General features: G+C 45.6%; 2 protein-coding genes across 12 annotated transcripts in view; both read right to left on the bottom strand.

The window, feature by feature from the left end:
* The window catches only part of PLCL1 (phospholipase C like 1 (inactive)), a 235,580-nt gene extending 231,566 nt beyond the window's left edge, over positions 1–4,014 (bottom strand). Inside the window, exon 1 of the mRNA XM_090144273.1 lies at positions 3,141–4,014. The gene's annotated coding sequence lies outside the window, so the exon portion shown is untranslated. The remainder of the gene's footprint in view (positions 1–3,140) is intronic.
* A 311-nt stretch (positions 4,015–4,325) lies between these two features.
* The window catches only part of LOC116233958 (uncharacterized), a 235,334-nt gene continuing 222,833 nt past the window's right edge, over positions 4,326–16,826 (bottom strand). For 6 of the 11 annotated variants that reach the window (XM_090144265.1, XM_090144261.1, XM_090144260.1 and 3 more), the window contains 2 exons: positions 13,627–13,776; positions 4,326–6,382 (listed from right to left, as the gene is read on the bottom strand). In XM_090144265.1, the coding sequence (XP_090000391.1) occupies positions 6,278–6,382; positions 13,627–13,776 (255 nt within the window). In that variant the 3' untranslated portion in view covers positions 4,326–6,277. Of the gene's footprint in view, positions 6,876–7,458; positions 8,101–10,367; positions 13,777–16,826 lie in introns of those variants that run through there. The other 5 variants (XR_016468362.1, XM_090144268.1, XR_016468363.1 and 2 more) reach the window with 4 other exon arrangements.

The following is a 16,826-nucleotide window of genomic DNA, read 5'->3' as shown; positions in this document are numbered from 1 at the left end:
ATCTGTATAGGTGACACTTTTCATGCTGAAAATGCATTACACTGTTGTCAGGCTTTCCAGCTGGCTGAGTAGCAATAAAAGACATTCATTTGGAAACTGAGCAGGGAAGGAAAAGAACTTGGAAATGTATTTTCTAATGCTTTCATTTAGATATTCCCATTGGACCATGCAAACAATTCTTCCCATCTATATTATGAAAGAAGCCAGGAGAGGGTTTTTTTTTTTTTTTAAAGAGTCTTTTAAAATAAAACCTTTGAGAGCTTAATTAAAAGTACTGTAAGAAAAACATGCAGTTCACTTACAGCAATTGACTTGAGGTTTACATACTACTGCCAAATCCTGGAAAGAAGAATGTTTTAATGTTGAATTGGGACAGGAACAATTGTTCTGTGCATTGTTTATGTTAAAAAGAAGAAATACTTCGATTCCATGTAAATACTTAAAAGGAAGTTGTTTTTGTTTTGTTTTTTTAATTTGTAAGCAACAAACCTGAGGTTTTTTTTATGGACCAGCTGGCAAATGGGATACGTGGCTTAGGAAGCAGGTCTAGGCCAGATACAGACGTGTCTGTGTGTGAGGAACAGCCACTGGATGGACCATGAGGTTCAGGACAACTTCTAGAGAGACAGCGTGGTTCTGGGGGTTGAGTGAAGAGTCATTTATGTGCACGTATGACTATGTGTGTGTGCATCTCTGTGCATGAGGCAACTTGAGACAAGATGACTCAGATGTCAACTACTAAGACTACTGCCTAAGGCCAACTAATGGGATGATCCTTATTGTATGCATATGCATGTGTCCCACAAACATGCCTTCATTCTGATCAGCCATAAAGGAAAATAGGATGAAACTTGTGGTGCTGTTTTTGTTTGTGTGAGTACTGAGTATGGGGCAGCAATGGGTTGAAGGACACCTTAAAGCCCATCCTGCTCTGCCTGCTCAACCTGGCCCTGAACACTCAGAAATGGGGTTTCTTTCTGTGCTGACCCTCGTTGCCAGTTATGTGCAACTGGTGGGAATACATGCTCAGCCTCCCTACCGGATTCTGCAGGAGACATACTATAGAGGCCTAGGCACAGCTTCACAGCATCAGTAATGCATCTTCCCTCATACACGTAACTGTAGCACACCTAACAGTTCATTTCTATCCGTTCATTTTTTTAACTGCACATCCTTAAACGCCCGTTCTGAGACTGAATCCTCCCCGCGTGCCTCCACGGATCACCCGGGCATCCTTAGCAAGGGATTTCCGCGGGCACTTAGCGGTGAGCCCCGCGTTCCGAGAGCACGGCGGCAGCCCACGGCCGCTGCCTCTCCCGCCCTCTGGCGGCGGCGCGCAGCCACGGAGCCGCGGCGGAGCTGCTCTGCGGACACCCGGCTCTTAATGGGGCGGCTCACGTTTCATCGGGAGCGGAGCGGCAGCCATCCTGCAGGGCACACCGTGGTCGTTTCTGCTGTTTCTCCACGAGTTGTGATTTTCTAAGGCCATTGTTACCCGGTGTCGGTTAGAATTCAGTTAAGCAAGACAAAGGGGAACTGTTCGATCCCCAGACTTCAGCTCACACCCTCTCAACATCTGTTTTTGCTGGTATTTATGGTGAGGCTGTGCTGTGCTACCTCCTGCGCAGTGTCATGACTCCTAGCAATGAGCAGCACTTATGTTTTCCAGCTCAGTGAGTTGTCTACCTGCACTGAATTTTATGTGTGTTTTATATTAGTCCCACTAGGTTCAAAGCCTATATTTTTTCCATGGATAAAATGTTTTTGGTTGCCATGAACAGAAAACAGTAAGAAGCAGGTAGCTGAGCTGGACGCAAAACTGGAGTGATGAGAAAAGGTAACTATAGAGACAGGATTTCCCCCGACACAGAGGAAATAAATTAGCATCATGACTCAATAAACCTGGGCAAAGGTTCCTGCCAGAGATCAATTTCTGAAGTCTCTGTCTATATGACTTTCAATTGATTGTCTAACATGATGGTGCTAGTGGTTTTCAGCTTGAGTACACCACCAAACACAACAGAAACAGGCACAGAAGTGACATAATATAATAGAGATTGATTCATCCGACAAGGAGTGCTACCTGGAGGTGAGGCTTAGGGAAGGACCCCAAGGGTTATTAAGGCTAGCTTCCAAAAGTGGCCAGACTCTGAGTTCTCTACCAACTACTACAGCACAAGCCTTTGTGTGGTTACAGCTCTGTGCACTCAGTATGAACTGAGGGCTCAAAACCTCTCAATTTAATGATCAGCAGGGCCAAAGTGTTTGCACTGGAACCAAGAAGTCAGGCAATGCTGTCTAGAGCGAGAGAGCAAGAGAGACCCTACATCCAGACTGCAATCACAGGTGTTCTAACAGCTCAGGTCCCTCCAGTCGCGCAGGGCAGCAGCAATACATCGCATACAATGGGGAATCACAGCTCAGAAAGTTTTGTTGCGGCATTTGTTCTGAGTTTCAAAAACTTGACCAGATTGTAGCAGCAAAGCTCAGTAGAGCCTTACGTTTGACCCGCTAATGTTACAACAAACTCACAAAGCATTGAAGTGACTCAGACTTATGCGCACAAAACAAAAAGTTCATTTGTCACACTGTTTCCAGAGAACAAGGCTCTGAGCCCAGACCAGTCAATTGTCAGGACCACCTTCCCAGCACACCATTAACGATCAGTTATGATTCCCTTGGCTCACAAATGCCCCTAACATCAAACGCTTGGCTGATGAGCAGTTGTAGGGTCCTTGCACCCTGAACAAAAAAGGGTAGCAGAAGCATGCATATCAGTGAATACTCAGGAAATACACCACCAACACCCCTCATTATGGAAGTTTCTCGCAACAGAGAACACTGGATAGGACATCTAAGCCTGCTTTGTCTTATCTAGATTACAGGAATAGAGGAAATAGCACACTGAATTACGCCTCATTCAAATGAGCAAAACCCGCAGAAAGCTCCGCACGCCTAAATGAACGAACAGCCACAGCTCCTTGCTGCCCTCAGCGCCTGGGCTGTGCTAGTGCACTGCTGTGCATCAACACCGACCACACCGTGACGCAGAAACAAACGCAACACCTCCAAACCCTACAACCAAATGAGCAAAATGCAGTTAGGATAAAATATCGTAATAAAACCACACTGGTTCTTACCGTGAGACGCTTCTTGCAGCAGACCCGGTCAGGAGAAACAGCTCTTGAATCGCGGGGAAGCAGAAGAGATCTGGACGCTAAGAAACAAGGTCTTTTCTCGTCTGTAGAGTGATAACGCCATACACCTGTGCCTCCTCACCGGGAGGTTAACGCTCACAGGGTAAAACCTGTGGCAAAAAGCCAGGCTCTAGCTGGAGGCAGCCACAGGTGGCGGTATTATCAGAACGCATGCCCACCTTGCCACTTCTACCGTCTGTGCAAGCTATCCTGTCCCCCTGCGTGCCCATACGGCGCGACGCAGAGCACCGCAGCACTCCGACTCACTTGCAGTGGGATTACATGAGAAAGGCAGGTCCTGCTGTCACGGACATTACAGGTCCGTGTTCAGAGAAACGATTTCCTGGCTTCTCCACCAGTCTAAGAGAGAATCTTTGTCACTTTTCTACAACTTTGTCGTTGCCGAGGTGTAACCGGCACAGATAATGCTGAACTTTTAATGATGCTGCACAGTTATCAGGTGATGTCTTTCACTGCTTCACGGAACAACGGATTCACCCGCAGCTGCTTCAAAGGCAGCGGTGCGGTGGCGTCTTGTAAAAGTTAGTTAGCTGAGGCGGCGCCGGAACCGCGCAAACACGATTAGTGCCCGGCCTGTGCTGCGCGGAGTTCCTGTGTGTGTGCGGGCTCAGGGGGCAGCCGCAGCCCTCAGCCAGCTCACGTTTTCCCGGGGCAAATCGCGCAGTCCGGCACGGGCTGCCTCGCGCGGGGGCAGCGCAGGGACGCAGACCTCCGCCGCCCCTGAGGAGCGGTAACGGCCGCCCGCAACGCGCGCGGGGGCCGGCAGGGGGCAGCAAACCCCTTCGGGAGAGCGGCGGCGCGGCGAGAAGCCGCGGAGGGGGAGCTGAGCGGGCCGCGACGGTCCGTCCGCTCGCATCCGTCGGACGCGCCCCGCGCCTCGCAGCCGCCGCCGTCCCGAGGCGCCCCGCCGCGGTCCGGTCGCCGTGCGCGAAGGGCGCCGGGAGGTGGCGGCTCTGCCCGCGCGCACGGCCTCCCGCCGCAGCCGCGCGCGTGGGGCCGCCTGCGGACGGCGGCGCTGAGCGGGCGTCACGCGGTCCGCGTGCCGCCAGGCCCGGGCTGCCGGTGTGCGGCGTGAGCTGCCCTGCGGCTTCGCTTCGCCGCCTCTCGTTCGCCTCCGGCATCTTTCCGGCAGGGTTCGGGGTTCCGCGTATTCGTTGTCTCGCTACGCTCGGCTGTATTGTGAACGAGCACGGTTTGCGAGCCCGCTCGAAGCAGCGCTGCTGAGCTCGGGCTCCGGCTCGCACGCGGCAGCCGAGCTGCACAGCAGCCGTCCCGTCCCGTCCCGTCCCGTCCCGTCCCGTCCCGTCCCGCCGTGCTGGCAGCGCCCTCTGTTCGCGCACGGCGCACACGAACACCTGTCGGAACAGCGTCCGGCGGTGCCTTGTTTCCCCTTATTGCCCCCCCCTCCCCTGCCCAGGTCCCTTCAGCCTCTCGGCTTCCTCCTGGTGAACACTTCGATGCTGAGAGGTGCTAGCGGGTTTCTGTGTATTTGTACGTACAAGTCGCTCTTCCCGAGCTGCGCGTCTAAGCAGCGCGATTCCTGTGACCGCCACCTGCGTGCTTTGTGTTTGACCGGCGGCCTCGTCTCCGCTCGGGGTGATTCTGAGCCGCCCCGCAGCCACTAATGAACCCGAGCTTCTTGCTGTGATCGCACGCAGCTGCCCCCTTCCACGCGGCAAGGGAGGAAGGAGGGCTGCAAGAGTTCGCCTTAACGACTTGAATGCCCATTTCCCACACGTCTTCTCTAGCACGAACTAAAATAGTCCACTTGCAAAGAACCTGATTCAGCTTTCTCGATTCCACAATAACAGATGGATTGCTAGACTGTTTACTGTTGCTTCCCACAAACTTCCTGTTAGTAAACTCCTGTATTATTTATGAAACAGAAAAATTACAAAGAAGTAACCTAGCAGATTACTGCCTGCCGATGAACCACTGCCAGAGAAACTTTTTATACAAATATGCGGACGAGAGCAAAGATCGCTCCTGCTGCTGCTTTTTGGTATTATTCTCACAACTGTTGTTTCACAATAATCCCGCAGCCCTGCCTGAATGCGTGACCCTGCTGAGCCGCGCTCTCAATGGTATTTCCAGCACCCAGACACGGGCAAATCGAGGTATCAAACAGTGGGTGAAGGGACGAGGGAGATAAAGAAAGGAAAGAAAGCATGCCTGCATTGTCTGCTCTGCGTAAGGAATGTTCAAAGCTGTTTTACAGTGACAACGGTGAGCGAGATGTTACTAATGCGGTATTAATCTCTTCTGCCTTAGTGCGTGAAGCCTGCTGTCTGTTGGTAGAAAACGGAGCTGTCGACCACCTTCGTACCACTTCTGACACGAGTAGGCAGTAAACGCAAAGGAAATATTTTCCTCTCCGTTTGGCTGTTCAGTACCACACAACGCGAGCTGAGCGGAGCACTGTGTTAGCGCGGCATGCTGGAGGTTAGGTTGGTTTCTGACTTTGAGCAGAGGGGAGGCCAGCCTAGAGCCCACTGCATAATTGTATCGACAACGCTCGTTAATTTAAGGATTAGAAAGGAGCAAGACTTAGAAATAGAAATCTTCTATGTTACCCGCAGTATTTGTAGTGATTCTGGAAATAACTTGACCTAGCACAGTTATTCTGTTTTTAAAATAGTTGCTATTTTACTTCCCTGTCTTTCTGTTCCATTTATACATTCTGTATGAACAAATTGGCTGTTCCACCTGATATTTATGATTGTAGACATGCATTACATATACATACAGAAACAGACTGAAAATGTTCCTGATCTGAGATACAGATAAGTCTTCCTTGATATTTTTCTTGGATTCCCAAAGCTGAAATCAGAACTCCAACGAGCACTGCAGACCGATTGCTTTCTGTTGTCAGCCTTGCCACTATGGATCATTTACTGCAGAAAGTTTAACAACAACAACAGAAAGCTGCTGTTGCAGGCATCTGCAGGACTCTGATTTAACAATCATACACCTTTCTGAGAACAGTGCCTGCAAAGAACTGAGATTGAATGGAACAGGGCATTTCTGATCCTGGGGCAGAGCTCGTTTGTGCGCGTTAATCAGTGAGACAGCATCACGAAACTGATTGCTCGTTTCAAATCATAACGTCTTCTCTGGTCACATTCTCTCTTCTCTGTCCCTTCAACCACTCTCGCTCCGAGCTCCTACTGACAGAAAAAGAAGTATTTTATTAAGGGCAGACGACCAGCCGCAGTATCTCGCTCCTGATGCTCGCTCCTCTGACAAGGAGCTCGTGACAGATGTTTCTGTGCTTTATGCAAATGGAACTTCATGGATCAGTTTTCCTTTTCTCTGTGGAATTTATGTAGCTGGAAAATAGGAATCCAGCTCCACGGCATGAAGGGAAAAAAAAAAAAGCAAAAGCCACTGACCAAACAGGCAGCTGAGAGCAAGCAAGCGGTACATGTGCAATCAAACGGTTGTACTGCTGGCCCCTCGGGTCCCTCCTGAGTGCCTTCAGTCAGGCAGTGCACGCAGTGCAGGTTTTGTGGCTTGCTCTGCCACCATGCTATTGCTCACAAGTCGCTTCTGAAAGATGAACAAATCTTTCCCAGGCTGTGTGTGATTGCTCCTTCGCAGATCATTCCTTTACCCTCCCCGAGGTGCTGCTTTCCTTCTCACAGTCGTTATGAATATCTGTATTAGATTTAATATGGAAGTGTAATAAAAATAGTGGAGCTGAATTTGCATACAAAGAAAGGATTGCAGCCTATATGTTATAGTGTATAACATATAGATGTATAATATAAATGTCAAATAAACTATATGGATTTAGTCGTGCTTTTTATAATAGCACAGAAAACTGGGTATGTGAAAGCGGTTGCTGAACAGGAGATGGAAATTTTCCTCCCTATTTATAAATAAATAGGGATAATATTTCTAATATAATAATAAAAAATAAACAACCCCCCAAACTAGCAAATTAGTGGAGGTTTAAAGGAAATGTAGTTTTACAGATTATTATGTAGTGCAGAAAAGAAAATTCATATTTAGTAATTTCTAAAATATCATGTAATAAGGAGAGGTCGTTGAATATTCCCTGCTATTACCCTAGGAAATTGTGAGAGGTTCCTAAATGCCAATGACTAAAAAAAAAAAAATTTTTTTTTTTTTTAATTACAGTTACTAAACAAAATTAATACAGTTCTTTCAAACTGGTCTGGTCTTCTTCCATTATTTTTAATTTTGTATTTTGAGATTTCTGTGCAAGTTTTTTTTTATTATCAGATATCAGATCATGTCTAATAGATCCTTAGTAATACGTCTGCACCCGAATTTCTCGTTGTGCCTTTTGTTCACCTTGTGTATTTTTGGTGTTTTAAAAGGTATTCTGGGTCATGGAAATATTTTATTGGAGATTTTTATTTAGAATGTAATTTAAAGTCTGTATCTCGTACACTGTAAGCATTCAGTTGGAAACTGATAATTTTTCTTTAATTTAAGCTTGGTTTTGTATCATAATATTGTACAGAATCTTGTCTCCATATCACGTCTGCTGAAAGCTGGGAGGAGAGCTTTATCTGATTCACATGTACTACATAGTTTTGCTGAAAAGTTCCTTTCTGTACTTTTTTTTCTTTCAATTTAAATTTACAATGGGATTACTGATTTTGCATGGATTTATTTTAATTGAGTTCTTTAGGAAAAAAAAAAAACAACACCCAAAGATCCAATACCAGGAAAAGAAGCAGGGCTACATGTGTAAATGACTATCCTGCTATACTGAATATAACTTAATTGGACAGCAAATAATTAGCAATACGTTGGTACATCTTATATGGTTTCTGCCTTTGCAAGCTGCTGTTCTGCAGGTAAGGTGCCATTTCAGCTAGGACCTGTGTCTGAAGAGTCAGATGTCATCCTGGAATCAAGTATTAATAGAATAAATTTAATTTTAGTTTTTCATAAGTGCAGCTGCATTTTCTATTTAATTATAGGTTCCCACAGTAGTAATTTTTCCATGACCTGCTCAATCTCAAAAGTCAGAAAATTGCTTCTTTTTTAAAGCTGACAATAGCACGGTATGTTTCCAAAGGAAAAAGACAAATTACAGAAAATCATTACTTTAAGCGTATTTAAATAGCCAGGAAGAAATCCTAATTGAAAAGTTTGCTAAAACGTGAAAAAGTTAGCAGTGCTCTTTTCAATTATTATTATATATTTTTTAATTATCTCACGTTGTTTGTATCTTTAGAAGTTGTGATCCAGTGCCTTTCACTTCTCGGCTTTTCTCTCTGAAAGGGTTAGACAGAACGTTTTGAGGAAGCGATGGTTTTAACTGAGGGGGAATTAATTTGCAGATGTGTTTAATAATCCAAACTGATTGTTAAGAAGCTGATGTGAAGGTAATGGGAATCTTCATATTTCTTTATGTAGATTTCAAAGCAGTCTGTGAGCCTTTATTTTCCAGCAGTAGCTAGTTTCCTTAGTTTCCAAAGGGGAAATTGCTGTTTTAAAAGAATTTTGTAACCATATAATTATCGTAATATATGTACAGGTGATATTGTAGCATATTTATGTTAAAGTTTAACATGATTTAAGTCAATAATTGACCTAGAAATGAGCAACGTTAGAGTAATCCTTAAATGAGTATGTACTTTAACGAGGTCGGCTTGGCTAATGGGTAGGAGCGTGATGAAGCCAGTGCCCAGGCCACCGTGCAGCCCTGGCTCAGGCTTGCTCTTTTCCTGAAGCGCTGTGTTTGGGGAAATGCAGGTGGGGATTTAAGGATTTGGGAAGGCAGAGGCATCACGCCGTATGGTCAGGAAATGGTGCTGCTGATTGCAGGCGGGTGGTCCTGTGATGGGGCAGCAGGGTGTCTGCAGCTGCCGGCAGCCAGTCCCCTTCTGTCCCTGTTGCTGTCCATCGCAGGGGAACTTGGGCAGAGCCACGTTCCACATGAGATATCACAAAATATACTTCAAAATCATAACATCTAGCCCATCTCTCCAGGCACCGACTCATCTGTGTGTTAGGAGAAGTGTGGTCCTGCACATGTTACCGCTGTGGGACACCAGCTCGGAGCTGGGCTGACTAACCATGCCACATCTGCCCTTTGCTCCTTGCCTGCCTGTGGTCTGTGCCGTGCAGAGCAGCTCCCATGGAGCAGGGCAAGTACATGTGGCTGGTTCCGTGGGGCAGCCTCAGGCCTGCAGAAGGACCAGAACAGAGGGTATGGGCACCATGAGAAGAGGAGGGCTTGTAGTGGAAAGTCACTGGCATCTCCTCACCTGAAGGAAGCCTTTCCCAGGGTCCCTTCTGCTGCCATAAAGTAACTGGAAAAGTGTTGCCTTCCCAGGTGGGTAGCCATGGTAATACATCTTGAGCAGTTTCAGCAAGGGAAAACACAGAAGAAGAAATCGCTCTTCCTCATCTGCTGAAGCTTTTGCGCTTTTCCCCATCCCTGTGTTCTCCATGTCCTGTCTTTAAATGAGTGTAGCTCTTACAATTAGGCCCAGGCCGTGGTCCCGTTAGAGAAAGCGATGATTAGAGCGATCCTTATTATGAAGCAGATGACCATTAGAGAAGGAATTGGATGTATTCTGTCTGATTTTCAATGAACCAGTAGGTCAGCTTTACCCAGGTGGCTCTCACTATAAAATGTACAGAGCGAGCTTGGAGTATTGTTGTGTGCACAAATGCTGGGGCAGCTCCATGGTGATAGAAATGGTTATAACTCTGTCAAAGCTGATTCCACCTTCATGTCTATAACATAATGATCTAACTCAAAGCATTTCTGCATGAGGCAGAACCTTTCTTTTTAAGGTTATTTAATTTTAAAAGTTTAAATGTAAATTGAAGCTTCTGGTATTGACTCTGGTTAATCGCCCAATACATTAGCAACAAAATGCTCACCTAAAGGAAAATTAATGGGCTAGTTCATGGCACAAAGGCAGTTCAAAGGGAGCAAAGAAGGCAGGACTACATCCACCACCTGTAGTTAGTCATGCTTGCCTGATACTTTCACTTTCCACCTCTTTGTTTCCTTCTTTGCTGGTGTGGAATAGTGAGAGCTTCCTTATGAGGGAGAAATTTGATTTTTCTTGGATTTTTTTGCCGCTGTGGTTTTGATTTTATTTTAATCTTTCAGTCATTTATTAAAATATGCCGTCACGTTTTACGACCCACCTGGTCCCAGACCACGCTGATCTGGAGAGCCTTGTTTCCCTGACAGCTGGCTGATCACCAACACAAGCTGATGGGGACTGGGCGACTCAATGGAAGGACCTTGACCTGCCGCCAGCCGCTCTTTGTTGGGCGCTTTCAGGCCGAGGCCTCCCCCAAAGACGAAGGTGATTTCTATTTGCCAAAGTGGAGAGACAACAGGAGGAAGAATAAAGAAAATCTTCTAAGCAGTCAGCTGAACTTGTTCAGACTGATACCAGCCTGCAGCATTCAGACGGCAGCTAACCCAAGGTTTCCCTAACCTTGGCAGAAGTGCGGGAAATAGTTGTAGGAGGATGAAGTGTTCTTGAACCGTTTATCCAATGTATCAAGCACAAGAAGGCTTTTCTGCAATATTAAGCATGTGCCTCTCTTTTCTTCCCCTTTAAAGAAACTTTTTATTGTAGATTATAAAAGGGGGAAAAAAAAATCAGTCTCTGTCTGCTTGTGGACCCCTGTGCTGTTTCTACATTACCCAAGGACAAAGATGCAAATCAGGACCTCCCCAGTATAATAGCATTTATAAGGCAAATTTCTTGCTGAAGTCTTACAGTAAAAGCAGAAGGTTAAAAGAAATAGCGGTACTGAAGTGTCGTTTTAAACAGAAAGAAAAAAAAAAAAATTAACCACATTCTTAAAAACATCAGGCAGAGCTTCCCTGGAAGCATCAAAAACAGCATTCCAGATAAAAGCAGCATGATGTGAAAAGACCTGATCAGCAACAGATTGATGTCTGGGCTTGGGGACTAATGTAAGAACTTAAAGACTTGGCTAGAGAATATATCTTGAGAAGCATAAACATATAAGAGGATGCCAAACCATGAAAGGCTTCCTTTGCACTGAGAATTCAGAAAACGGCGTGTTGACAAGCGGAGAAGCCAATGCTGCAAGCAAAGCACATAGGGTGATGAATAAACTCAGCCTTTAGGAGCCTAGGATGAGATCTAGAAAGGGGCCAACCTATTCAGGCACAGCCTTAAGAGTCTACACCCAGTGCCGCCAAGCCTCAGACCTATCCACCCAGCTGCCACCTGGTGCTGCCAGTGCTGCGTCCCACAACTAGAGCAGCTGGGTTTGATCCCACTCGGCTGCCTCAAAGCCTTGCTCCATCTCAGCATGGCCAGGAGGTATCTTGAAGCATGCCTGCTGGCTCATGCCAGTGCAGGCACAACCAAACGCCACACCTCTTGTGTCACACTGTATGCAACACGCAGAAAATACTTCTGCCTGACTCCTCCTGCACCTGATAGTTGTCCTTCATGATTCAGAGTGTTGGTTGGTGGTTGGTCTTAAGGTGAGAATGGAGACTTCCAGGAGACTCCGTGTAGCCCTTCTCCTGCTGTCCTTCATGTGGCACAGAGGGCTGGGGTGAGTGCTTGCCTCAGCCGAGGCCATCTCCATGACTGCCTCGGAGCATGGCTGGCTGTACACCTCCAAGCAGCAGGCAAGGCAAAGGGACAGATGTGGTTCACGTGGTTCTTCAATACGAGACCTGGTCATCTTTTATGAACTGGAGGAGTCCCTCCAGGATGCTGGTAGCAAAGCAGCATTTCTTTCTTGTGAGAAAAAATCACAGTCTTCCTCCAGCTGAATTTAAAATTGTAAAGTTCAATAACAAGCCTAGAAATACACAGTGGATTTACATAAAAAGCAGGCCAGCTATGAAAAAGCAGTTATTAGGAAGCTTAATAGATCTAAGCTAATGTGCAGTCTGATTTTTAACAGATAAACTCAGTTTAAATGCTCTCTTCTATAGAGAATAGATGTATCTGCAAAAACATGGGATGTGCATATTGTAATCAAGTGGAGAGGAAAAAAACTCTTTATCTAAAAGAGCAACTTAAGAGTGCAATCCAAAGCAGAGAACTCAGATGACTTTATCTTTTTGCATTTAGCAATCCTACCACGCACCAACCCAGACTAAACCCTGCCTTTCTCTGGTGTGGAAGAGATCTTGAAAGTCCTCTAAACTCGTTGACTCACTCCACTTTTGCCAGGCCTCCCACGTAAGCATGCGGATTGAAATGCAGTCACAGCTTGAGATGTGCTCCTGCTACTGTCAGTCTCTGGGAGGCTGACCACCTCCTGGGGAGTGCCATTAAGTACTGCAGCACCTCTGCTTCCAGCACAGCCATTAACAACTGTGCAGCTGATGGCTCTCATCTGTGTTCAGCTGGCGGGCATGGTACCACCAAACTTGAGCTCACTTGTCACAATGGCAATCAAGTTGGAATTTAATTATCTGCTGGAGAGAAGCCCTGACAGCTGTGGCGTAGGTTTTTCACTGTAGATGTTGCCTTGATCACAAGAAAAATATCAAGGGCTGGTGAGAAAAGCCATGTTCTAAAAGCATCTCTGCCTAGGTTAGACCACTGCCTACCACAGAGGTACGTGCGATTATCTCAAAGCTGTTTATTGGCTGTTGTGTCAGATTGTGGCTCAAGTTTGCCTTTACTGAAAGTTGTCCTCAGGAATCCTTTCACTCCCCCAGAAGTAACTTTTCTTTTCCAAGGCTGAGGCTGGGGGTGCAGTCTGCTCGCTGCATTGGCCCTGGTGTTGCTAGAGGGAAGGCGCAGGCTCTGCTACCTGCCTGCCAGAGCGCCTGCTGATGGCAGTGCACTAGCAGCAGCTGCAATGAGGTGAGACCTCCCTGTTTCCTTACAGTAATGACCATCATTAAAGAGCCCACACTGGGGGCAAGAAGCCACTCCCTCTGACATTTTACACTTTTATATCAACTCATGAAAGTTGCTAACATCAAATGGGGCTTGGCCATCATGGCCCATTTTAAAATCTCTCAGCAGTGATCATGGGCATTGCCTCATGGGTAAAAATAGGTGTTTTCTTAAACTGCAAAGCTTAATTGCTTTTTTTTTCTCCTGAGAAATTAACGCCACAGCTATACCAATGGGAGAGAGGTGCAGAAGTAGGGAAGATGGAAATTAGGCTGGGCTTTGGTGTCACATGTCAACAAAGTGTGATGCATCTCTGTCAGGATGACCTGGCACATTTCTCCATGATGATCTCTCCCAGGTTCCCTCGTGTAACCACTGGTTGTTTTCACAGGGCTTTGTAAAGCATCACCCTGCAGTTAATCATATTGCTCTGAGGTGCACGCTTTGGCACGTGCTGGCCTTTGCCTACCATTTATCTACGTCTTTTCTCTTTCCCAGCATTACTGCTGTTGCTCCCAGCACCAACCTGGGAGGAGCAGCATTCTGACCTTGATTTGTAGAGGGGTGAAGCCTTCTTTGCCTTCAAAGATGCTTTTCTGTTCACGACCTTCCTGCTTGGAGCCATTCTCTGTCTGCAGGCCACCAGGAGATGCAAGCATTGATGCAAGCTGCTGATTCCCAGGCTTCCTGAGCTGCACCTGGAGGTTAGACACAAAACATACGCGTTGCTCCTCTTGCAGTCTAGGTATTTATTTTTACTCATTTAGATTTCCTTTGGCATAGAGGAGCTCATGCTAAAACAAAAAATTAAAAAGCAGCGCTTCTGATATATTGCATCTTATGTGTTACTGCAGAAGCCAGAGTAAGGTGCAGCTTAGTGGATGGCGAGAGTTAGCCAGATGCTGCACTGCCACCTACCCTTGTGTAGTGGGTGGCACGTCCGCAACGTCCTGTCCTGTGCAGCAAGGGCAGTGTGAGCACCAGTCTTTGAGAGGCTGGGGAAGGCCTTGCACACCCAAAAAGCTCATCTGCTGCAATCTGTTTCATGCATTAACAGCCCTTGCTGACTGCAATTAGGATTAGGGGAAACATTTGGAAATTCTGGAGTTAAATGTCTGTAAGTCGCATGAAGATAATACTTAATAAACACGAATACATGGTAGGACTTTTTTTTCCCATCTTCTTTATATGACTTTTAGACTTACAGGCTTTTATCTTATTTTATGAGGCCATGTGAAATAAATTAAATGTAACACAAGATGCTGTTAAAAAAGATTTTATGACATCAAGAACTGGTTCTATATTAGGACCAGATCCTGCATAGACTGATGCATGTGAGTAATTTTGCTCTCATAGATAAGCTATTGAACCAAGTGTGGCCAACCATTTAAATTTTCAGAATCGGGCCCTCATTTTGGAAACTCTTATCATTGTTAAATCAATGCGAAAGTGAAATCTGTCTCCTCTCAAAAGGAAATTGCCAAGACTTTCTACACCAAGATTTGGGATCTGTAGAAAATGAAGCCTTTTTATTTTTTCTTCCCTCCAATAATCTGTTCAGTGAACAAGCTGTGAAAAATAGTTCTATATTTTTTCCATGTGATGCAGCAGACGGTAAATTTCCATTTAAAAGAATGATCAGAGTAGCTGCTGGCACTGAACTCTGTTGTCTTAGTCAAATCTACTTACAAAGAGTTTACAGCAATACAATAGTTTATTATTTCACTCAACCAGAAATCAGATGAAAAAGGCAAAGGGGAAGCCTGAAGTAGGTTCATGGTCAGAATTCTTTTCTTTCTTAACATCATCTTTTTTAAATGCAGGAGTTGAGATCAGTAGTTTTATGTGTAAGGAGGAGAATATTTCTTTTCACCTCTACTTTTGTATGCCATGAAATAATCAGACTTCACACTTCTATAGCGCCTTTCTTCTGGGGATCTGAAAGCACTTTACAAACATTAATTAAAGTCTCACAACACCCATGCGGAGGTAAAGCAGCATTGTTTGTGCATCTAATGCAGAATGCTTAACCTGATTCTTTAAGTACTATACAAGGACTACAGTAAAATAATGGAATATCCAAAGCAAATTAATCTAACTGAATTGCTAGGAGTGTATGTATGGATTTATGTGCGTGTTCATGTGCATGACTGCAGCTATATGTATACTGCTATTTGCCTTAGATTAACGCTACCTCTGCCCCATATATTCCATCCATTGTTGTCTCAGGCGATGCTGTGAGTGCTGCCTCTCTCTGCATGATCTCTCAGTTCCATATATAACTTGATTTCTTCTCGGAAACCTAGGAAATCTCTCATCACTGATAAGGCTGGAACTACTTTTAGAAGTTAAAAAGCTTGAAAAGCAAAATGAACCCCAATATTCCTTCAGCCTGCGTCCCACTCTCTCTTGGAATTTAAAAATGCTTCTGGGTCACCAGCTTTAGTTTGGTTTCTTAATCTTCATCATGTCTCCTTTCTGTAAACCTCGCTTTCTTCATCTGTCTGACGTCATCTCTAAGATCTTTGGCACAGAGATAGCACTTTTATCTCCGTGAAGTGTCATGCAAAGTTGTGGTGGTACATAAATATTTAATAGTATTAGTGATGGGGATTAGAGCCCTGGAGGAGCATGTTTCCTCCTTGCAGAGGCAGAACTATAATGGGGCGTTTGTGCTGTCTCTGCCACGGTGAGAGTTTCTCTGCTTCCATTTTTCAGTTGTCACTGCCGTGCTCTTGCTGAGGCTGTTGGGATGCACGGCTCCTGGGTGGGAATGGTTTGGTTGGTTAGTGCTGGGTGAGGACTGCTCCTTCAGTTTGGTGATTTGCATGAGACTGAAAGTAAATCCCCTATAAATGGGTTTCCCTTTTTTCTTGTTAGTGGCATGTAGGGAAGCAGTCGGGGAAGCTATGGTTGTAACTATATTTGGAAAAGGAAATCAAATGCACCTTCAAGTAATCTCAGAATCACTTTGGGGCAGGATCTTAAAACTTCTCATTGACAAAAAAGCAGAATAGATGCATGCTGACTTTCCCAAGCCAGTTGTTTTGGGACAGTCCTGGTTGTGTCCGCTGATGCCTGCTCCAGCCCTGCAGAAGGATGTGCCCTGGATGGAGGCAGGGAGCACATGTGGGGTCCTCTCCTTGCAGCTGTGGGGTTTAACTCACAGCTACACCCTTGCAGCACTTCTATCATACAAGAGCCCTTCACAAAAAATGTTTTCCTTTAGCTCAAGGTAAGCTTCATCTCTCAAGGGCCCTTCAGGAGTGAAGTACTGGGAGAAATCCACTTTTTATTTTGTATTTCAATAATAATCTTTTTGCCACCTTGCAGAGGAGCAATGTCAACAGTGTGCTGCGGGCAGGAGCCCAGCTGCTGCTGGATGGGGACATCCCTGTGGTGCCCAATGGGACAGCTGTGAGCTAGGTGTGACAGGAGCTGGGGGACTTGGAAGCAGTGTGGTGGGACACAGGCTGCCGGCATGCAGCTCATCTGTCTTCTGACCTCCCCTTTCTGAGGAGCCCAAATAGTGAGTCAGGCTGACTTTCTGGCCAGATCCCTTTTCTCAGAGGGAGTTGATCGTCATACCTCTCTGAAAGCTAAAGTTCTCTAATAGCTGTAACAAATAATTTGAAATAATTGAGGCAAATATACACATCCAGTTGCCAAGCACAACATTTTTCTTATTCATTTACAACTTCATAGACTTCAGCATATATTTTCAGTCTTTAGTAATTGCACAGCTGAT

The sequence above is a fragment of the Phasianus colchicus genome, chromosome 7, assembly GCF_987193195.1.
Source record: "Phasianus colchicus chromosome 7, bPhaCol1.hap1.1, whole genome shotgun sequence".
Taxonomy (NCBI): Eukaryota; Metazoa; Chordata; class Aves; order Galliformes; family Phasianidae; genus Phasianus; species Phasianus colchicus.
This window is presented reverse-complemented; position numbering and strand designations above follow the sequence as displayed.